Source organism: Festucalex cinctus, chromosome 13, assembly GCF_051991245.1.
Source record: "Festucalex cinctus isolate MCC-2025b chromosome 13, RoL_Fcin_1.0, whole genome shotgun sequence".
Lineage (NCBI taxonomy): Eukaryota > Metazoa > Chordata > Actinopteri > Syngnathiformes > Syngnathidae > Festucalex > Festucalex cinctus.
Window position 1 is genome coordinate 19,610,626 of NC_135423.1, and position 24,325 is coordinate 19,634,950.

The 24,325-nt window shown below is 39.6% G+C and overlaps 2 protein-coding genes across 10 annotated transcripts in view; one reads left to right on the forward strand and one right to left on the reverse strand.

Moving 5' to 3' along the window:
* egfem1 (EGF-like and EMI domain containing 1) overlaps positions 1-7,600 on the forward strand; it is a 57,423-nt gene extending 49,823 nt beyond the window's left edge. For both annotated transcript variants that reach the window (XM_077541809.1, XM_077541810.1), the window contains 6 exons: positions 1,777-1,905; positions 1,994-2,122; positions 2,209-2,337; positions 5,054-5,179; positions 5,284-5,412; positions 5,606-7,600. In XM_077541809.1, the coding sequence (XP_077397935.1) occupies positions 1,777-1,905; positions 1,994-2,122; positions 2,209-2,337; positions 5,054-5,179; positions 5,284-5,412; positions 5,606-5,685 (722 nt within the window). In that variant the 3' untranslated portion in view covers positions 5,686-7,600. The remainder of the gene's footprint in view (positions 1-1,776; positions 1,906-1,993; positions 2,123-2,208; positions 2,338-5,053; positions 5,180-5,283; positions 5,413-5,605) is intronic.
* A 4,668-nt stretch (positions 7,601-12,268) lies between these two features.
* The window catches only part of mecom (MDS1 and EVI1 complex locus), a 219,551-nt gene continuing 207,494 nt past the window's right edge, over positions 12,269-24,325 (reverse strand). For all 8 annotated transcript variants that reach the window (XM_077541328.1, XM_077541327.1, XM_077541324.1 and 5 more), the window contains 7 exons: positions 21,263-21,429; positions 20,273-20,350; positions 18,972-19,141; positions 17,864-18,008; positions 15,007-15,252; positions 14,739-14,925; positions 12,269-14,036 (listed from right to left, as the gene is read on the reverse strand). In XM_077541328.1, the coding sequence (XP_077397454.1) occupies positions 13,902-14,036; positions 14,739-14,925; positions 15,007-15,252; positions 17,864-18,008; positions 18,972-19,141; positions 20,273-20,350; positions 21,263-21,429 (1,128 nt within the window). In that variant the 3' untranslated portion in view covers positions 12,269-13,901. The remainder of the gene's footprint in view (positions 14,037-14,738; positions 14,926-15,006; positions 15,253-17,863; positions 18,009-18,971; positions 19,142-20,272; positions 20,351-21,262; positions 21,430-24,325) is intronic.

The window sequence follows — 24,325 nt, forward strand, 5'->3', positions numbered from 1 at the left end:
TCATGTTGTTCTCCGACTGCATTGTTTTAATATCTTCTACTTTTTGTTGATTGACATTAAGTCCTTGAAATGCTGACCTGTTATGAATCGCCAAGTCTTTGCACTCGGCAGAGTGCAGTTGTGGCATAATTCTGATACAGTCATAATTAGTAGACTTTACACTGATCTGATCAACTGGATCGTGATCAGACAATATTTTGCTGTCTTAATTTGCACAATTGACCAATGACGTCATTGATCGGCACCACGAAATATGACATTACATGTTCTATTAAATGTTCTCAGTGTTTTTTTTAAATATTTTTTCCCCATGCTTTTCAATTGCCATCAACTATACTTGAGTTTTTGCTATTCGTGGGCCAGGCCAGTCCCTATCGCCCACGAATGGTGGCGGTCGACTGTAGAGTAAATATAAACGTTTTTCAAATAGATATATTGCTCCATCTTCTGCTCAAATCAGTGATTGGTTATTGGGTTTTTCAAAATTGTTGATCGCTGATTGGTCGCAAAATCCTGATCGTGTAAAGCCTAATAATTAGGGATGGTCGAGAACTGGTACTTGGTATTGTACCGGTACTGATACCAGCCATATTCAAGTTATCTGTACTTGTGACAGTTTGTGGCTGTTTTAAATGGTAAATGTATGTAATTTATGTTGAATTAGCATTTCACCAAGATCAATGACTGAAATCCTATTGGCTGAGACATTCTCATCCATTTGGCTACCATTGTTACTAAAATGTGCACTCTCAGTGGCGCCACCTTTTGGCATTTGAGAAAAGGAGGCAGCCTTATCCAGCCATTTGCCAGCACTTTCTTTAAAGTCTTTTAAAGCAAGCAAGGAAAGGTGCCAGTGCTGTCCATGCTATTCTCCTCTTCAGGAAGAAGACTATATATTGACTCCTGCAGCTGTAGAATATCATCTTCCAAGGAATTTAACACTGCAATGTTTTCCTTCATCTTTGTTTCATTTCCATAGTCAATCATGAGGTTTTCCATTGTATTTCTTGTCTTTGTTAAGTCTCTCATTCTTGTTTTTCTTTGCTTGAAGAGTTTCTCATTGTCTCTCCATCTCTCCACTCTCTCATTGTCCTCCTTTGGATCTTCTTTGTTCAGATGTGTATGTATGTGATATGTAATGGTGTTGATTGTATATGTATGTGATGTATGTATGTGTGCAAAAAGGCATTACATCCAAACTCTATAATCAAAAATAAACTGTAGCCTCTAAATCAAAAAGAAAAGCAGCCTGTAGGTGCGGTTGACAAAGTTGCTGCACTTCAGCTCCTAATCAGCACACCTGTTTCAATCAACTAGGGGCCTGTTCATGAGGCTGCAATGTAGCTTTAAATGGTGCTGTTTTAAACACACCTGGCCACTAGGTGGCATGATTCACATTTCAAAAGGCCAAACTCTACTAAACAAATATTGGCTCCAACAAAGTGCTTTATCTATACTATACAATCAGGAAACAGAAATTGCCATTAATTTTATGCAATTTTAAGGAAAATGATATATTTGGATTTATACATTTTTCTTTCAAATTATCTTTCTTTTTTTTCAGGGAAATTTTATGCCAAAAGTCCTAGTGGTATTGGTACTTGATATCGGTATCGGTGACTACTCAAGAGTTGAGTACTCATGCTGGTATCAGACAAAAAAATAAATAAATAAATGCACATCCCTAGTTAAAAAGTACTGTTGCATTGTTTTGCTGTCCTTATTGTATTCTGATTGCTGTTGCAATGTTCTGAAGCTTTCTCAATCTTTCCACAGTCTGTCCCAGGGGGCGTTATGGTCTACAGTGTCGACACATATGCAGATGTCAAAATGGTGGTCAATGTGATCCTAAAGATGGTACATGCAAATGTGGTCTTGGCTGGACCGGACCGGACTGTGATACATGTTAGGGTTTACTTGACAATTTTAATCTACATATTACCAGTTTAATGAATACTTATTAATGTGCTTTGTCATCCATTTTTTGGTCTAGCCTGTTCACAGGGAAAATATGGTGAGAATTGTTCTCAAGACTGCCCATGTCTCAATGGTGGAACATGCGACTGCTTTTTTGGCACCTGCAACTGTACAGCTGGGTACTACGGCCACTCCTGTCAGCACAGTATGCAAACACACCCCTGCTTGGATTTTCTATTATGAAGTGATTTTCTCAGCTAAACCCTGAAAAAAAATATCTTCCATTTCTAGGATGCCCACTTGGATATTTTGGAAAAAACTGTGCCCTTACTTGTGACTGTAAGGCCGAGCTGACCTGTGACCACGTGACAGGTGAATGTGCGTGTCCGCCAGGCTACTACGGGCCTCAGTGCCAAAGCCGTGAGTACTTGTTTGAATTTCAAAGGGTCAGCCCAACATTTAGTGACTCATTTGCTGTATATCAATAAAGAAATGGATGCTCCATGTTTTAAATATAATCCATTTTATGACAGATTACATTACATATTACAATTAGTGCACATTTTTTTCTTCTGCGGAATGATTATGTAAGAAATCCCAATAAATAAGATTGACTGAGAGAAATGAATTATTATGAAATCTTAAAACAATGCCACAGACTCATTTTGACTTATGCTCTGTATAAAACGTTAAAAGGAATTGAATTTGGATGCCATGAAACCTTTAATGAAAATGAACTTTCTGTTTGTGGTAATAAAGAATCAAATAATTATTGAAACTTGCAAATAAACTTTGATGTACAATAGGATACTCTGCAGGTATATAGAAAGCCACCTGGCAACTATGAATTTGAATTGAAGTATTTGTATTCATCTTAATGTGTTTTTTTTTACTATAGTAATAGTAGTAGTAGTAATAGTAATAGTAGTGATAGGAGTAATACCACCTATGTGCCCAATTACCAGTAAAAGGCCACCGGGATTCCCAGTCCCAATGCACGAAGACAACAGTTCCAAAATGTCTGTCGTTGCTCTGTCGGGGGGACAGACAAGCTTGGAGGAAGGTGGGAGACCAGACGGACTGGCTATTTGATGACAGACATGTGTTTCCCCACCGCTTAATGCATTCCTCTTCCATCCTTGTGCCCACCTGCCTGCTTGCTAGAAGTGGTTTAAATGGCCACTTCAGTCACAGTAGGGGGGGGGACAACCAGAATAGATTTCGAAGCTTTGCTGGCTCTACATGTCTGTTTGTGTTTGAGTAACAAAATGTGAATTTGTTAAAAAAAAAATACTAATAATAATTCAACTATACTACTACTATTTATACTGTCTGGTAGGGCTGGGTATTGCCAACAACCTCACAAATAGATACGTATCATGATACAGGGTCACGATATGATACGTATCATGATACATATGTATCCCATTCCCAATACATGATCTTCAAAGTGATACATATCCTAATATTTTACATTAAAACATGTACCATGTTTAGTTTATAAGTAATATAAGTAAATAAATGTTGATATTCTTCCTCTGTTTTAATTTTTCTCAGAACGACAGTGTCCAATCACTGGTGGTTTTTAAAACAGACTTCACACGTACATTTGTTTGTTTGTTTGTTTTTTAATAAGTAGGCTGCAATGCAAACGAAACACCCAAGGCACTCCTGACCCTTTCATCTGCTCGCTCCCCTGCTCTGATCATGTGACAAGTGGACTAATTGAAGGCAATTAACTTCAAAGAGCTGCTTGTTAAGTACAATGCAAGCTGCAAAGCTCGTGTCTCTTCTGCTCGCCCCGCTTCCTAGTGCATGAGTGAAATTTCAGAGGCTGCTGTTCCTCCGCAAGCAAACTTGCTTTAACTGCCTATTTAAAATTAATTAGCAATATCGACTCTGACACCTGCGTATCCATACGTATATTGTAATGAGGCTTGCAACGATGTATTGACGTATTGATTTTTTTTTAGCACACCCATATTGTCTGGTGTTTGCATTTGCAACCAAGGGAAATCTGCTTTGTCAAGCTTCAATTTGCTGCTGCCATTATAAAAGCTTTATTAATATGAATTTTGAAATTAACAACAGCATTGTAGGGCGGCACGGTAGTCGAGTGGTTAGCACGTCCGCTTCCCAGTTCTGAGGTCTCCGGTTCGAGTCCAGGCTCGGACCTTCCTGGGTGGAGTTTGCATGTTCTCCCCGTGCCCGCGTGGGTCTTCTCCGGGTACTCCGGTCTCCTCCCACATACCAAAGACATGCATGGCAGGTTAATTGGGCGCTCCGAATTGTCCCTAGGTGTGCGTGTGCGTGTGAGTGTGGATGGTTGTTCGTCTCTGTGTGCCCTGCGATTGGTTGGCAACCAGTCCAGGGTGTCCCCCGCCTACTGCCCAGAGCCAGCTGAGATAGGCGCCAGCAGCCCCCGCGACCCTTGTGAGGAATAAGCGGTCAAGAAAATGGATGGATGGACAACAGCATTGTCAATTGTAAAACATTTACAAAAAAGCCCTCAGTCTTGTTGACAAATGACAAAGTTGTAATGTGGAGAGTTAAGTTTCTTAACTATCATGGCTTGACTTGACTTGACTTGACTTGACTTGACAAGTAATATTAGTAATGAAATGTAATTTAACACAACTAGTGCAAGTGAAGACATGATGATGCTGGAGTCATGTTGCTTTGGACACTTTGACTTTGTTTCTGACTGTTTTGAGCAAGTGTCACAAAAAGCGACAAAAGCCAAAGAAAAAAAAACAAATGTGCTGAGGTATGTTGTGGTCATGCAGGACAATAAATATTAATTAAGGATGGGCAAGTTAGTGATACCAGGTATTGAGCTGATACCCGGCCATATTTCAAGATATCAGTACACCATATGTCCTCTTGTGGCCGTTTTATAACCAGGTTCTAGAAATTAGAAGAAGAGAGAATTGTCATGAATTTAAATCAAGTTGAAGTAATTATATATTGGGATATATATAGGTCTTTTTTTGGTAAGTTATTTTTCGTTGGGAATTTTTTTTTGTATCAAAACTATGTACGGTACGAGATATTGATGTCGGTGATTAGTTATTATCTCCCTGGAGAAATAAAGAGTAATTATTATTTGTTTATTTATATTATTTGTGCATCTCAGGATGTGAAGCTGGCAAGTTTGGCGATAAGTGTGAAAGGGCATGTGACTGTTCAGTTAGTTCTTGTGACCCCTCCACTGGACGTTGCCTCTGTTCTCCAGGAAGGACTGGACAGAGGTGTGAAAAAGGTAGATCGGCTGCTAGAATGTAGAAAATATTCATAAAGTCTTTCTGTTTACTTGTCTACAATGAAGAACAATCTTTTGTCCATCTTTGTCTTTCATCGTCTCAGACTGTAGCGGGGACCGATTTGGCCCAGATTGTTCTCTTTCTTGCCAGTGTTCTCAAGGGGCCCGCTGTGATGGGGTGACTGGACGCTGTCATTGCCCACTCACCTGGCTGGGCCCCACCTGTGGGGAAGGTAGAACACACACGCACACACACGCGCCCTCCCCGGCTCGCTCTGTCTCCTTCAATAGCTGCTTGTTTCTCCTGACAGTTATTTTAATGTGCGCCCAGCAGGGAGTCAGACTCGAGTCTGTCTTCATTTTACATCCTCAAAGAACATTTGCTTTTGATTTTGGATTTGTGCTGATTTCTTATTTCCCTTTCAGCGCTGCTTCACCAAACACGAGGACAACTGAACTTTTCTGTGTCCCAGAGAGCGAGAAGAGCGGGCAGCAAACGTGCATAAACGCCAACATGAAAGCACATGGCTTGACTTTTGGAAGCTTCACACAGGGCATCCTAGAAAATGTGATCTGGAATCGTGTCACAATTGGTGTTCCATCACTGAGCCTGGCGCTCAACACTAGCAACCAAGAAACTTGACCAGTGAGCCGGCCTCAGAGTACCACAAACGGTACACGTTTAAGGACTCTCAATAAGTCATTATAAGCAGAATGGTTTTATGTATGCTGTATCAAGTAATTGAATTGAATACATTTTGAACCCCTGTGCTTGATTGACCATCTGTCCAGGGTGGACCCCTCCTTTCACCCAATCAGCTTTGATTGGCTCCGCGCAAATGTATGTATTAATTCCAGCACGTTTATGGAGTCTGTATTTAGTTCACGTCTGGAGTAGATGTGAGCATATTTGGAAAAACAGAAAGAAACAGAAAATAATTGTATTGAAATCTAAAGGCCAGTTTTTTTTTGTTTTTTTTTTGTTTTTTATGTTGATGTGTGCTTGGTATTTTGGTTACCTCATTTACCAACAACTTAATAGCATATCGCTGGCGTCGGGCCGAAACCTCATGAGTAAGAATGTGGCAAATTTCACATTAAAAAAAAAAATAAATCTATACTTTTGGTCAGTGCACACGTGGTTGTCAGTTTTACGAATTATTCACCAATCTAAAGTGTTTAAAATGGCTTGCTCTCTTTGAGGATGCAATGCTAATGGGTGAACAAACATGCCGTTTTTGGGGTCTGCTGAAAAGTGGCTATTTTAGAGGTACTGTAAACTAAAAATGGAAAAAAATGAATGTAAATGAAAAAAAAACATATATGATGAATGAAAAAACATTTCTAATAAAGTAAAATAAAAAAAACATATATAATAAACCAAAAAAATGTATATAATTAACAGGATTTTTATTTTTTTTTTTTAATTAATGTGGATTTCCATTACTGCAGGTAGTTTTTGGACCATAACACCCACAATAAACAAGGAACGTGGTACATGGTTTTGGCCCAATGTCAGTGATTTGTGTGATATGCAAATGTGTATACTGTATTACATTTTTCATATAAACATCTACTTGTCTCATTTTCGGTCTAATATTTGTTCATAGAATGCTATTACATTGTATTTTTCTGCTAAAAAAAAATAGCCACTGATTCTTTTAGCAGATTATCTTTTTCCTCTCTTTAAAACATTCATTTTACATCCATTATAATATTTAGGGTATTTTTTTTTCATTTAATCTAATTATTTTCAATTACTAAATTGAACTGTGTACAACACACTTCTGTGCGATTCAAAATACTGCAGGCAAAATGTGCAAGTGTGGGACTTTCTTGTAAATTACTGGTGTAAATATTTGTTCAGAACCACCTGCAGCATTGATATCGTCTTACAAAATTAAATAATATAAAGTGTGTAGGATTCAGTGCCATCTATGAGTGAACTGATTCATTCAATTTAAAAACCTGCTATTAATTTCAATAATATGCGAAAAAAAAGTTCTCTGACACCCACGTACATTTTTTTTTTCAATTTAAATATAATTGTAGATCTAGTAATCTCTAATTAAATTACGTAGGCTGCACCTTAGAGGAGACTGACGTTTCACCGCCATTTTTCTGTAACGAATAACCGAAGGAGAAGAACTTCGCGAGAGTAGTAATCAGTGTTAGGCTTGCGAAATGTGGTTTCTCTGAAGCACCGTAGTGCACGTGCCTCAAAATCGTTGCATTCTATTTGTTCACACTAGATGGCACTAAATTCAGCATGTGTGGGTCATGGGTGACTTCTACCAGTGTTGTTTTCTCTCTGCCTGCTGGCAAGTCCCTGTGTTAACGGTGCTATATTGTGTTTGTATAGAATGCAGTCATTAGACTTAAGTATGTCCTCCTATTGTACTCTATGTCCTGAGTGAAACAATAAAAACAAAAACTGTGGACACCAATCGTGTGCAGCGTTGTGTGTGTGTGTGTGTGGGTGTGTGTGTGTGTGTTAGCAATGGATTTGCGAGAGAAAGCAAAGATACGACATTTTTCAAGCGCACTGGAGCATTCCTTTTGCTATCGGCCAAAGGTGGTTGCGGTCTGGCAGAGGTGGGTGGGCAGGTGCCTGGGCCCAACGTGCACGCATCCCAACATCTCCGGGGTGACTGATGGCAAAACGACCCAGCGGTGGCGGATGGAAATCAGCTCACATCCTCCCTCGAGTGTTGGTGATGGATGGACGAGGGGGGCTGCCCCAGCTCAGCCTGTGTTGTGACAGGCAGCAGATGTACGCCAATAATGTTTATCGGTGAGGCCTTCATCTTCAGATGACACGCACCTGTTTCCAGTCAAACAGGCCCTGAAAGGCCATCTATCCTGTAAACGCTGGGTGGTCACTGTATCAGACCTCCATATTGTACGACTATGTAAAGAAAGCTTTAAAAACGGTGTATACTGTATGGTGTATACTGTGCAGTATTCAAATGGCAGGCAGGACGTGATTAAAACGTAGATTTTCAGCAACATCTCCTACGTCCTGTGAAAGGGTCCTTAAAATAAGAAAGCTAGTGATGACTTTTCTAATAATACTGTACAGTACATCTAACAATGCTCCTCAAAGAAGTTATCATTTGGTTAATCGTCCCAAAGCTTTGTGCATATTTAAACTACCAAGTAAGTTAATTGCATTGGAGGGCATTTGTAAATGGTTTATTGTCATTAGAAGTCTGCCTATCTGGGGGAGGAGACAAAAAAAAAAAAAAGTGCAGGAAACAGATGAAATAGCCCATAAAAGGCAAGATCAAATCATGGGTACTTTTTGGTGGTAATTAGGCATACATCACTTTTTGCATGGAGATTCTATCACTTTCATAGCCTTCGCCTGAAGCGCCAGAGATCATTTCGAACTTCTGTATTTATTTAACCACATATCCCAAAAATCAGAATGTTTTAACGCCAGATGACAGAATTGGCGGCCAAGATAAAAGAGTGAAGGTGACATCAAATGTCCCCTTTAGCATTCTAGTGACTTTCATCATAGTTGTGTGGAGGAAATACAATTAAATATGGAATTATTTAAAACATTTTTTTTCAATTTTGACTTAAAGGGGATTTCACGCCACAATAATATTTTAAGATTTTTTTTTCAAATATGTTCACTACATTTCTGAAATCTGTTAGAAATTATCCATACTATTTCACAGAATTATATCCATTTCTTTTATGTGTAGTTGATTAGCAGTTATAGCGGGCTCCTTTAGAATTGTCCTAAAATATTACATTTGCCTTCAAATTATTGAAAACAATTGTTTGTAGCATGATTGCAAACCCAAATGCAAGATACAACCAACACAGGAAAAAATAAAAAATAAATCAAATCATGAAAACTATTAAACTAAACGATCAAGCAAACAGTATAAACCTAGCAGCAACTGACCAGAATGCACGAACATGCTGCATCTGCTTTGAGTGCAATTAAGCTGGCGAGGTGAACACCTTGGTGACTAATCACACTAATGAGATCAACGGGAGTAGAAACACAAACAAGCAGCTGATTGGCTGATATCAAACAGGGTGGCGGGACAGGCAGAGACCAGGTCATTTACAAAAAATAAAAAAATAAAAAATAACCATGCGAAAAAATGCTGAACGAAATCATGCGCTATGGACATAATAATAAAACTATTTAAAAAAAAAAAAAAAGACTAACAAACGTACTTAATTTTCAAAAGTATTGGTATATTGTAGGCCAAAGAGCATTTTTTTTTCTTTTCTTTTTTTCTTGGGCATGCACAAGTCAATACCCCATGGCATTATGGGAAGAAAAATATTGTTTTTCGAATTTAGCCTACATTTAATCAATGCGTTTGAACATAGTACTTTAAATAATTTAAATCTATGTCATTTATGTCATTCTAATGGAGGAAAACGGGTGGATTTTACTGCTTAACTCATATTCCACAAACAATATTAATCAGAATGCCGCATTTAGACTATGGGGTCCAAAACCAATACAATATTTTATTGTAAAAAAAACGTTTTGGGTTGACTTCCCATCCAATCTACATTCAGTAAAAGACACGGATGTAGAATTGAGACTGGGGAATGAGAATGTGTCTTTTTACTGCTTTATGCAAGATTTATCGTATTCATCACACAAACACACTTTTGCCTCGTGTGCCAACAAGTACCCTCGACTGTCTTTCTCGCCATTCCGGCTACGCCCATCCTTGCCGCCCGCTCTGAAACGGATTCCCCCGACGGCTGAGTCAGCATGTTTGCCAAGTCAATCAGTGTGAGAGCTGCCAGCTCTCGTGGTCACTCCCTGTGGAGGGCGTGATGTATGTTTCAGTTACATGCCGCGCAGGGGTGATTGCCTGGACCAACGACATACGAAAGGAAGGGAAAGAATGGAGGGTGAAAAAGGATGGGGCTTGTTCAGGGGCTTTACTGAGAGGCCTGTGTGATGGATTTGGAGATGGGGATCTGCCAGATGCCCTATTAGTTGAGTGGCTTTAAGCCCCAGGCATGGCTGCCCACTTTGTGCCCACCTGTCTGGGAACATACATTCTAGAGGCATAGCATGTTGATCAAGACTAATGTGTTTAAACACACAGTAAACATAGTCATGCATACCTGGCATTTAAGAAAAGTTAGCTGAATAATGTCAAGCAAACAGTATAAGTACTTTTTGTAAAGGAAAAAAACTTTCCTTCTCACACCACTCTTGCTGCATGCATTGCCATTTATTCGTTACAGTTTGGGCAATTTCAGAGGCAGTGGGCTTTTGTTTGGGGGATATTCTATTATAGCTAGCATAATTAAATATGCAATTTCATATGCACAGGGAATGTGGACAATGTGGAGTGGCAAATGTTCTTGCCAGTTAGTGCTCACATTTAAATCATGATTTAATGCCTGGTTTCTTAATCTAATTTAGGAAATCATATTTTTTAAACAAAAATGATGGGATGAAGGTTTTTCTTCTTCTTTATTTGTTACATTTTATTAAAATGAAATCAGCAGAATCTGAACCCTTCCTCACAAGGGTCGCGGGGGTGCTGGAGCCTATCTCAGCTGGCCCTGGGCAGTAGGCGGGGGACACCCTGGACTGGTTGCCAGCCAATCGCAGGGCACACAGAGACGAACAACCATCCACACTCACAAGCACACCTAGGGACAATTTTGGAGCGCCCAATTAACCTGCCATGCATGTCTTTGAAATGTGGGAGGAGACCGGAGTACCCGGAGAAGACCCACGCAGGCACGGGGAGAACATGCAAACTCCACCCAGGAAGGCCGGAGCCTAGTACCCGTTTTGGCTGATACTAAATATGTTTACCTGCTTTTTAGACATGCTATGTAATTATACATCAATGGGGATTTGAGGTCAACCTGACTGTTGTGTCCCTCAAATAAATCCATGAAGTGAAGTCCTAATCAGTGTGTGGGGGATTCTTTTTTCTTGTTCCAGACTGATTTGTTTGCTGATGATGTCAAAATTGAACTCTTCGGAGCCTACTGTACTCCATTCTATTCCCTACATCTATGACACTACTATAGCACAAGGAAAATTAATAAAATTAAGGATGCATATGATGATGCTCTAAGAATCCTGTTAAAATATCCTAGGTGGGAGAGTGCAAGTCTCTTGTTTGTGACCTCAAATGTTTCATCATTTCATGCACTCCTACATTTTTTTATTTATAAATTTATATGCAGAATTTATTTTAGGTACACTTTCAAAGTTCTGGAAATACTGGTTACATGAACTCATGTATGTTTTTAAGGTTAATTTTTAGGGTTAATTTTTTGTGTGTGTGCTGACCATTGCCATGGCCACTCCATTACAAAGTTGGCTTGCACCATCATTGCAACTGACCTCATCAAAGCTGTCGGACCCACGCCGACCTCATCAACAATGCCTGACCCCCCACGACCTCATCAAAGGTGGACGCTGAAGGGTTACGACAGCCCCAAAGAAAACTCTCCATCCATTAGGGTACCAAGAGCACTGTAAATGTCATCGACACCGTCATGCCCAATTCACCCAACCCTGCAACCCCGCCTTTCCCAGTTGCCCTGCGGACAATGGAACTGCCAGGACCTCCAAACCCTCCCGGCCACAATGTCCGCCCACGTCGGCTGGCAGCAGTGACAGAGAAGGGGGAGGCCTGCTGCACGGGACGGGACTCTTATTGAGCGTTTGAGCGATGAGCCAGGTCATCACATCTACCCACCTCATCCATCATGCCCCACAAACAGACACAAATGAAGAGGACACATTCCTGCCTCCGCTCCCACTACCACATTCAAGCCCGCTCTGGCAGCCAATGGCTACGGATAGGGGAGGAAAAAAAAAAAAAAACAGGAGCAGAGTTCAGGCTTTCGCTTGCTTTTGGAGGCCATGGGAGTGCCAGAAGAAAGCACCAGGTGGTTCTCTGACCCATGTGGAGAAAACCATGTTGGTGCCATAATCATGGCCACGGGAAGGGGGTGCCATGGGGGGGCTGTGAGGGCAGTTACAAATGAATGAATGAGTAAAATGAGGAATAAAGAGAGGAAGGAAGATGTGTCAATCCACATTGTCGTCCTTTATTTAGTTGCTCCTCCCACATTATTTGAATTGAAACGCGTAACAGTTACATTGTAAAAAGCATGAAAATAAAAGTACCTCAACTTGCTGATTACTTTTTAAAATTGATTATAAACAATGACAAAAACAAAAAAGTGGTCCCTCAAAACGGGAGGATACATAAGAGCAGTCTGTTTTAGGTATTTTTTTTTTTTTAAAGTTTGGCACTTTAACATGAACTTAACATCACACAAGCTTGCAGACAACTGTAGAAAATGTCAACACAAATCTTAGCAGACCAACCATGCGCTTATGAACAAATGATACCTGGATTGTTTTTGTCTTAATGATTTTGTTCTATATAGTGTTTTTTTTCTCATTTTATTTTATTCATTTTTTGTTTTGTTTTTTTACAATTGAATCATTAAATTGTCATAAAAAACCCTAATCTAATCATCAACCAGTTTCAATAAAAGAATAAGGAGTGAGTTGTATGTTTAATACTATCTGGCACTCAAATGGAATCTACAAACCCCAACAAAGTCTGAAATAGGCCCGGAGAGGAATCTGTCATCAGCCAGGCTTGGAGCAGTGCTATTCAGTAAACAAACTACAGTTTGCCAAGAAATAAATACAATTATCAACATACAACAACAAACAACAACACCAACAACACCAACAACATCACAAAAAAATAAGAAATCAAACAAAATCATGATTGTCTAAATTAATGAAAGACAAGAATGGAGCAGTTAACAACTAGCAGTCGGGCTATTTAGTGGTATTGTTGGCTGACTAGGATGGATTCAATGGCGTGGAAAAAGACAGAACAACATTTAACTTCAGCACTGGCTACTTATCTCAGTAAAAACATTTGTTTTCTTTTCATCCACTAAAATGACAATCTATTTATAACCTTTCACAGATAGCGCGGACGGCAGGATGGAAGGCAGTACAGAATGGTCGGTAGACAATCGTGTACGGCGCAATGATTGTGCAGACACACTGTGAATACAGATAGGGAACTGGATGGATTTAGCTTTGCTATCCTTACTGGTTTTAAAACTTTTATGATACGGCGTTGTTTTGAACCAAGGTTGTCACCACCCTTCATGACATCAAGTGCATTTTTTTTTCTTTTTACAAGCAACACAGGGGTTTGAATTGCAATACAGTTTGAATATACGTTATGCCGTTCAAGACACTGTTCTGTTACAGTTTTAATCATACTTGCCTTTCAGACACAAGCAAGTCCAAATAGTCACCCTGCTTTGTGTGAACTGGGCAGTGAATGCAGTCTATCAAAGATACATCAGCACATCTTCCATGTCCACCAGCTGCCTTTGGTGTGCAAATGAAGAGAATAAATACCACTATTATTACTTTTGATTTATTATTTCCACCACAATCGCGTCATCCTGGTTGGTGCCGTACTAGGAAATCCATTTGAAGGACCAGAGGGATATTTTTCTCTCTCGAAGTTGAGGTTTTCTGGGCTGGGGTCTGCAAGGACCCTGCTTTTGTGTACAAGACGCTCCACTCAGCAGTCCGAAGGGCCATGATTCTGCTTAGCAGTCACTCCTAAGACATTGAGAGGAAGAGTGCCACCGCAATGGCTTCCCAATTCCATGAGTCAGGGTAAAAGGTGAAAAGCGGGTGTCATCATACATGGCTGAGGGACTGGAGGGCGCTGGATTCAGCAGCAGCCCGAGCCAGACTGTGCCACATGGAGGCCGGCGTGTGGGTGGCGGGGTGCAGAGAGTCCTTTTCAGCCAAAGACAGCATCATGGCGTAAGCCTGGGAAAGGAAAGGGATGACCACGTTATTTTACTACCATACGCAACACACACAACTTTGAAAGACAGCGATAATCAGTTTTGATTAATATTTCTTGAAAGATATTTGAAAATGTTTAAACGACAACTATTCTATTATGAGAGCACCATCGAATACAGTACTTCAACTCCAGTTGACACTTTGGGCATTTTCACTTAGGGGTGTCCTCACTTTTGTTGCCAGGGGCTTAGCTATTCATGGCTGTATCTTGATTTATTTTGAGGGAACAATAATTTACACTGCTATACTCTTAAAAACAGTTCGGTCAAAAATAACCCAAATTGGGTCAAAAAGGGACCAACAACTTTTTTGGGTTATTCAATTAACACCCCCCCCCCCCTCAAATAATAATAATAATAATAATAATAATAATAATAATAATAAGTAACCCAAAATGAGTCAATTTTATGGGTTGTTTTGTATATCAAAGTTGGTTCACGTTGACCCAAGTTGCAGGTTTATCAAATTTTTGACATTTTTTTTTTTTTTTTTTTTTGACACAGCAGTTTTAAGGGTATGGCAATCAGGGTTGTTAAAACATTACTTAAAATTACCTGTACAGCATGACCCTGGAAATACTGATGCTATTTTCTATGGGCAAACTGCATTCCAGAAAAATGAGAGTTTGAATAGAGAATAGAATAGCTTATAAAATGTTGCTACCTGGGATTTCGATTTCCGAAAAAGTGGCTGTTTGACGGCATCATTCAGTGAGGCTGGGGCAAACGATAGGTTGTCTTCGTCCCCTTCCCCATCACTCAACTCGCTCTCCTCAAGCTTGTGGATGTCTGAAAAGTGACGGATCTGATCCAAGGCAGGGTAGCCACTCGGCTCTTCTTCGTCCTTATACCTGAAAACAGAGAAAATATATCTTCATGTCAATAGTTGAAATTAAAATACGGAAAGCATTACGTTTAGATATATGATTCACCTCCTCGGAGAGATTTTGCAGCTCTGGCTCAAGTCATTTGTCCGAGTGAAGTCCACTCCATCTTGTATGACGTCATCGCTAATGTTGCTAGGGAGTATCTCCTCTTGGGGTTTATTTAGGGTGTTGCTGGGTTCTTCCCCATCTTCATCAGCAGCAAGCTCCTCTGCTTCCTCGTCTTCCAAGTCATGTGACCCACGCCTGGCCATCAGCAGAGTCTTTTCTTCTTCAAATGGATTACCATTGACACTGCAGACCAAGAACACAGCACATTTGTGCAGTGAAGAAATTATCCACTTACTCACTCTAGAAACAGTTGGGCCAAAAATAACCTTGGGTTATTCATTTAACCCAAAACGTTGGGTCAAATGAATAAGCCAAAAAAACAACCCCAAAACTTTGGTTGTTTTGTACCCCCTTAGTCCCTCACAAAATTAAAACAGCCCCCAAAATGTTGTTATTTTCTGGGTTATTCATTTAGCCCAACTTTTTGGGTTATTCATCCCAACTTTTTGGGTTAAATGAATAACCCAAAAATGTCAAGTCAAATGAATAACCCAGAAAACAACTTTTTTGGTTATTCAGCCCACGTTTTGGGGTTAAATGAATAACCCAGAAAACAAATGTTTTGTACAAAACGACACAAAAAATTGGGTTATTTTGTACAAACACCAAAACTGCACTTTTTTATTTTTATTTTTTATTTTTATTTTTTATTTTTTTTATTCACTTAGGCCAACTTAACCCGTAGGCAGTATTGTGATCCAATTTGGGCTTTTTGGTGGTTCTGACCAAGTCATTTCAAAATAATATACTGCCTAAGCAGGGGTGGCGAGATCCGGTCCTCGAGGGCCGCAGTCCTGCTGGTTTTGGATATTTCCCTTCTTCAACACAGCTGATTCATGATCAGCTCATCAGCAGGCTCTGCAGAAACCTGATAACGAGCCTGTTAATTGGAATCAGCTGCACTTCGAGTAGGGAAATCTGCAAAACCTGCAGGACACCGGCCCTCGAGGACCGCAGTTTGCCACCCCTGAAGGGCTATACCAAAAAAGATGGTTCAAATGAATAACCCACTAATGACTAACCCACAAAGTTTGGGTTGTTTTGTGGCTCATTAATTTGACCCATCTTTTCGTGTTATGTCACCGAAAAGTCAGATAAATAACCCAAAAAACAATTGAAAAAATGTTTTGTAGAAATCAACCCCAAAATTGGGTTGTTTTGTACCAACCCCTATAACCAACATAAACCCCACCCCCTTCCCCAACTGGGTTGTTTTGTACTTAAGCCATACCGAAAATTGGGTTTTGAGGGTTATTCATTTAGCCTAACTGTTTGAGATAAATGAATAACCCAGAAAGTTGGGTCTGCCCCTATTGACCTAATTTTTTTTTTTTTTTTTTTTTTTACTTTACTGTCTTAGAGTGCATTAGCTGATGTTTTAAAGCTATAAGATTTTTGTGTGTTTTTAGAATGTTCTTGCAACATTCCTCTGCTTCTGAATGAGCAAAACAATGGCTAGCAGCCTGTTGGACAAAGCGGTGAAGCAGGACATGGCAGCTGGGACGGACCGGAATTTCGTTTGTCATCGAGGCTGCAGGGCCCCTCTAGGCACAGCAGCACCAAGTTCATCATTGCAGCACTTAAATGGAGTGCTCAGCCTCTCTTCTTGTTTATCCTCAGTACTATCTAGTAATCATCTAATAGGCAAAATATTTAGCTGACAGCCCCATTTGGAAGTTGAATTATGAGTGCACTGCCAAGCGGTCCATTCTGCTCTCCCTGTGGAGTGAAAGAGAACCAGCTATCCAAACTGCCAGAGTCTTAATTTTTCCTTCTGTCTCCGTGCCACAGGAAACCACCATTTGCTAAATCACCTGGAACCACATTCAGACTGATTCCCTAATTACACTCAGAGATGTCTTTCGCCAGATACTTAAAAATCTTGCACAAAGAACTCTTGGAGAAAGAGAAGTGCAGATAGGAAAGTAACACACATCATCACATAATTACTGTATACGATACCTGAATCGATGGACTACAGTTACTCTAAGTGTGTGCAGAAATAGAAGATGTGTATCATCAAGATACTTTATCAGATGTTGATACTGTATTGTGTTTTAGAGTGAGCGTCAACTGGGACGGAGTACGTTTGAGTCTGACGAGGTGGTATTTGTGCCGTGTTGAGCCCACGCGGCTCAGAAGAGTGACTCCTGAAGAGCCAGCGCGAGAGCTCTGTGATTAAGAAAACAGATTCGCTAATTATGCTTTCAAACGTGGTAATTTGCTGGGGATAAAGTATCTATCAGAAGCAGTCAGAAGCGCACCATTTTGAAAGGAAACACAGGCCGACCTTGTGACCCCACCCCCTCTACCCTCTTCCTGCAGGCAGACATGTTGGTTCCAGATGTGGCCGGCTAACTGCTTCGCTCCCCCTTCGGCCTTCTCTTCCCATTCTCCCGAGGCTGCTGCGCCTGCTCCTTCTCTTGGAAGCCCAATCACGGAGCAGTCTACGAGATCTCTATCAGGCCGTACAATCGGGCCTGTGATCGCACCGACGTGAGGCGCGTGAAAACAAACTCTGAGAGCCCAGCAGATTGCACAACTGCTATCTGACCTGATCGCAGCTCCAAGAATGTATTTGCATCATGCACAGACGAACTCGCATACACGGAGACACCACCGGATTTAAAGCGTGAAAGAGCTGTGATCTCCTTAAATGTTGAGACACATGATTGCTCTCTCAACAGGGCTGGAGTGATAGCAAAATACAAGTTTAAGACTTTTGTTTTGACATCAACCAAAAGTAAAATAAATGCAGAAAGTAGAGTTGAGAACATGTCATATTTATATCTACCCTTCTTCGGAGGGGTCTGGTGATGTTTGGCTTTGGCCTGTGTTGCCGATGAAATTTCTTATTTCGTTGAAGTAGGAGTCTTCTTTGTCGTCCAATATGGCACTGTTAGCATCTAGTTCTGACTGTGGAGAAGACATTGCAGTGCCTGCACAAAAAAAAGAGGAAGAAATATTTTTTAGTTGTATATTCTTGTACAGCTTGAAAGTTAATCCAGGAGTCACAAGGGCACTCTTAAGGCCCTTTCTGCCCAAAATTACTAACTTAAGGATCCTTGCATATTATCGGTATTTCCTGGGACAAACTGGGATCGCAAACCAACCATATGTGAGGGCAGCTGCAGATGGTCTGAGTCTTCAAGTACTTGCATTAAAAAAAATAAAAATAAAAATAAAAACATCCAAGCAATACAATCTTCTCAACATGTATTAATAACAGTTCAGAACATTAACGGTTCTTCAGAACGTGAACACGATTGGTGACTCGGTCCCCTTTCCGTGGTACTTTGCATACTCCTCAGATTTCTTGAGCGCCGCGACTTTCTCTACATTCAAAACATTTCGTTTCCTGTTTGTTCTTGAAATCGACTGTTCTCGTCACTAACTTTTTTCTTCATGGCAGGTTTAACAAAAAACATGACTGTAACTGGGGTAGCAGGATATCTCCAGAGTTGGTGTCACTCCAGAATTACGTTACGTTTGTTTATATTGCCCCAGCCTTTAAAAGTGTTTCTTTCTTTCACTCCAGATGATACATTTGCAATGTATACATATATGTATATATAGTACTTTATACGTAGCTTAGGATATGGCTACAGAAAAGTGTCCATAGTCAATCCTATAGTAGCATTTTGGGAAAATATGTGCATCAACTTTGTGATGTTTATAATAATAATATTTTTTGTTGTTGTCTTTCATACATCAATTGTTGACTGTGGGATTATGATCAATCAGTCCATCACATCCATAAGCTTAGTAATGAACTCTAGTGCTAGATGGCAGATTTACCGTAAATGATTTTGGCTTTGAAGATTATTTCGCAGCACGAGCAAATTCTTCATTAGCACAGTAGCATTCAAGCTCTCGTTTCAAACGAGAGATTTGCTCCTTACCTGACAGGTTCCCATTCTCGTGCTTCTTGAGGTGACGATCCAGGTTGGTTTGCTGACCAAAGCATCGATCGCACAGGTGGCACTTAAAGGGCTTCTCCTTGTTGTGGATGTTGCGAATATGGCGTTGCAGGTTGGAGGAGATGCTGAAGGAGCGGTCGCAGTATTTACATCTGCGGGATAAAACATCGTTATAAGGACAAAACTAATAGCATGACTTTGGAACTCTTTGGTTTGTTCTGTGGGAATCATAACTGAACACACAATGCAGTCCCACAGATCCAGACATGATGGAGCTGCTTGTTTAAGGTGAAAGAGAATTGCCTCTTATCTCCAGCCAGCTCAATAAAATTGCATTCTTCTCTCACTCAATAAGCACGCAACAGATTGTGTTCTATCCCAGCAAAATTAGGCGTTCTTGCCAAGTTTCTTCATGCAAAATTATACGAGAAGATTACATCTTTTCTTCTGCTGGAATTAGCTTTGCTCCATTGGCTGTCCCTCAGGACCCCCATGGTTATCACCATCACAAGTTACAATAAACAGCGGTGATCTTTAATGGCATGCCAGTGTGTGGAGTGGAGGCTATCAGGCTGGGGCAGTCGGGACCCGGGCCGGTCTTTTTCGCTCCCCTGTGGTCAAAAGGCCTCCTACAAGCTTCGGGCCAACATTCCTCCATCTAAGTAACTACAAAGCTCTGTTCTGGCTAGGGATTACTCATTATATTAACGAGGTAAAGGTATTTTTTTGTAAACAACAAATTTGCTCTGTTTTCGGTTCTTCAGCAACAAGTGGTAGAGAGGTTGAATGTAATGGTTGTAGGAAAAGCCTTTCACATTGGTGAAGAGAGATTGAAAGATCTCTCAAAGGATCATTTGTACAATATTTACTTCTGGATTTTCTTCCTGAAAAATATTGTCACCTGGGTGATAGCACAGCATTTTTTCAAGAAACAAATTATTTATAAGTATCACAATTTGGCTTACTCAAGGAGTTTTGAAACAAGCAGTGCACCATGCTACATTATGGCACATTTATGAAAAGGGTTTTCAGTGGTTCATTAACTACAACCTATTCACACAGTGGCGAGAGATTATTTTACTGCCATTTATTTGCTAACTTTGTTTATTTGTTGTTTGCATGCTGTTGGCAAGGTACATCTGTGAGAAACTCGAAAAATTGATAACAACAATTACTACACTTTCTACAGTTACAGTCTACTTACATTGGGACCTAGGAAAGCAGGCTTGAGTGGCATCATATATAACTAAATAATTCATGTGAATGAAGTCACAGAGTCTTACCTATAAGGTTGCTCTCCTGTGTGAGTCCTAAGGTGGCGCGTCAAGTTGGCAGAACGTGGGAAGATTTTTCCGCAGTATCTATTCAAGACATACCGTAAGTAATGTCAATAATGTTTTCCAAGTTCTTTAAAAAAAAAAAAAAAAAAAAAAAAACACACCATAATTTTCCTTGTGGTCAAAACAATACAAATACAAGACAATAGAAACAGTAGATAATAATAATAATAATAATAATAATAATAATAATAATAATAATAATAACAAAACCACACAGTAATTATTCAACAAGTTGAAATGTAAATCATCACTTCAGTTTCTTAATGAGCATAAACCACCTGAAACTTGAAAAAATAAATAAAAAAATAACACTGGGGTTTCACAATTTTTGTTGAGTTAGGTCTGACGGCTGTTTTTATCTCATTTTTGGGTGGGTGTGGATTCCAGAAATGAAGTTTTTTTGTTGTTGTTGTCATTTATTATTTTCATTTATAGATAGGACTACTGTTTTCTGAAAAAGAAAAAAAAGAATTAAATGTGTATTGTATGTATGTAAATAAAATACTAAGATGGAATAGTTACAAGCTTTGAAAACTTAAAAAAAATAAAATAAAATAAAATACAACTTTGGTATTTCCATGGTTACAAGAGATAAACCAGCACTAAACCTTTTAATTCATACTATGTTAGACAGACAGTACTGACCTACTGGGATCTACCCACTTACCTCTCACCACACTGTCTTAATTGTGACTGCACAAACAAGTTGGCACGTACATATAGATTACTCCAATCATAATTGGCTCTTCTTACTATAGTTTTACTAGCGAATCAATGGAATTTTGCTTATCTGTAGGGTAAACTGTTGAGAAAAAAACATGCTTAAAAAAACCTGACTACAATTTTGATTCGCATAAAAATCTAATTTAACAGAATTATTCTTTTTTAATTGTTCCCCAGTGTAATAAATGCTGCAGTGCATGCCGCAGCTACCTGCAAGTATAGCGCTCTTTGCCCTTGCGTAGCAGCGTCTCTGGAAGCGTTGAAGGCGGAGCTCTGAAGTCAAACATGGAGGGAACGGAGCGCAACAGGTCACCCGAGTCTTGCTTCAAGGAGCCAAATGTTTCCAGCTTCTCGGCCATGTTCTCAATAGCTGACATCTGAAGGGAGGCAACAGGAAGATGCGATTGTAAAACTGAAACTCCAGGAAATCACATTAGGGGATCTGATCAGTGCCTGAAAATTTCTAGACGATGAACAAAATGTTGTGATCAAAATGCTGCCAAATATTGGCCAAAACTAAACATGCAAGTTTCATATATAATAAGAAACTCTGATAATGTGAGCAGGAATTTCACAGCCTACGCTTAAATTCCTGACATGTTCTGAGAAAGTTTTTAGGTGCTTCACACAACTTTCTCTCAAACAACACCTCAACAAACAGACACAAGGAAAGAATTAACGACCGCAGCCAATCTGCTAATGAAGTTGAACAGTTGCTTTCATCAGATATCCTCGGAAGAATTATGTCCTCTCCTCTGCTCCGTATGTGGATATATGGACGAGAAACTATTTGCTGCGAGGTGGTCATAGTTGATTAATTGCCACCTATGTGTGCGAAAATAGATGTATGTGTATGAGGGAGAAGAATGCATTTGTAATGCATGTGAGGGAGAGCAGTGCGTGTGCGCTTACAGGCATGCATGTCGTACGCCGGTGTGCGTGTACGTGCCAAGTGTGTATCTGTGTGTTGTCAGATCCATGTCGGGGTGTGTTTGTGTTTGTGTGTGGAGTGATTCATGTCCACTGCTGGGCAGTAAACCATTCTGTGCACAATGCGGGCAGACAGCACATTCGTCAATATGAAAGATGTTGACATTGCTGATCAAGGGCCAGACATGGGTAATAATGATATCGCTGTGCTGAAAGGGGCGGAGTGGGGGAGGAGCAGGGATGGAAGGGGAGTGAAGGGGGAGGCAGCGGGGTGGTGGTCCCAGTAGAGCACCGGGCCTGACAGGCCATCCCACACACACACGCAGACACGCACGTACGCACACACACACTTTTTCCTTCGTTTCCAAGGGGGCCACGGAAATTTGCATTATTTTGTGCGTATTGAATTTTCAGCTTGTTCTTATTTCATCAAGGCAACAAATCAGCGGTGATTCGGGTCCTCTACGGGAGCACTGCTTCGACTCTGACATTCCATCTCCTGTTTTCAGCCCCTGTCACACTCAAGATGGAGTAAATGGCGAGCAGAGAGGTGAGGAGGGCTGAGAGGAAGCATGATGAAGGGCAAGATGATAGGTGAGATAGGAAAAAGAGTGATAGCGTGATAAAAGTAAAAAAATAAAATAAAATAAAATAGAAAGATGGAGAGAAAGACTAAAGTTTGAGAGAAACTAATGGATGAGTGCCATGTGTTGTAAGCAAGTGATTAGGGCTGAGTAAGTTCCTGACACGTTCAACATTCTCACTGTGAGAGGATGTGGATTGTCAAATATGTTCCATTTTAATTCAGGCAATCATTGTGATTCAGCTTGCAAGAGTTGCTCTTGTGTTATTTATCTCCACAAACATATTTTTGAAAAACTTTCTGATACGATACAGTTCTGCACTCCTGCCAACTACTACAATTACGATTAAATTAGTAGTAAATAATTCATTTTTTTAATGATAATTAACAGCATAACCTTCAATAGGCGTACTTACACTACAGAAATGTGGAACTGCTAATGTGGAGTTCGCAAGTACAAAGGTACTTGTAGGCTAAATGCTAAAAACTCCTTAATTCCAATATTGGCTTGCACATGAACAAGTAAAATAAATAAATAAATGAATAAATAAATAAATAAATAAATAAATAAATAAAAGAATAAATAAATAAATAAATAAATAAATAAATAAATAAATAAATAAATAAAAAATCATTAAAACATTTTTTTTTAGCATTTGGCCTACATCAAACGCTTGAAAATTAAGTAAAAACTGTTTATTCATAATTTTATGATATATTCATAATTTTATGATTTATTAAATTATTATGTTTGCAGTAAATGATCTCTCTCTCAAAAAAAAAAAAAAGCCATTGGGTATGTGTAATGTGCAATGCCATGCGTGGCATTATGAGAAAAAAAAAAAGCAAAGTTTTTACCATTCAGCCTACAAATACTTTTGAATGTATTTCCAATTACATTTAAACATATTTACAATTCAAAAATGTTTAATCCACATTGGCAATTCCACGCTTCCACAGATACAGTCTTCATTATATTATATTATATTATATTATATTATATTATATTATATTATATTATATTATATTATATTATATTATCCATTTCCATTTTCTTGACCGCTTATTCCTCACAAGGGTCGCGGGGGGTGTTGGAGCCTATCTCAGCTGTCTTTGGGCAATAGGCGGGGTACACTCTGGACTGGTTGCCAGTCAATCGCAGGGCACACAGAGACCATCCACACTCACAAGCACACCTAGGGACAATTTGGGACCCCCAATTAACCTGCCATGCATGTCTTTGGAATGTGGGAAAGACCGGAGTACCCGGGGAAGAGCCACGCGAGCACGGGGAGAACATGCAAACTCCACCCAGGAAGGCCGGAGCCTGGACTCGAACCGGAGTCCTATATTATATTATATTATATTATATTATATTATATTATATTATATTATATTATATTATATTATATTATATTATATTATATTATATTATATTATATTCCTAATTTTTTATATTCCATTGTGTCAAACTAAACTTGTAATATCTAAGCCTTGTTCAGTAAGGATATATGAAAAGTTAAAAAACCATTAACAACAGATTGCATTTGAATGATTGATTGATTTGTACATTTTATTGATTAGCTTGATTAAGCCTATTTGACTATGTCACAGTGTGTTGTGTGTGAAATGTTTAAGCTACTTAATGTCAAGAAGAGACCAGACTGTTCTCTGAGGTAATTTTCCCAAGGTCATACACTCTACTTTTTTGTATAGCAGAGCCCACGTACATTTGAACACACACAGACACACACCTCATG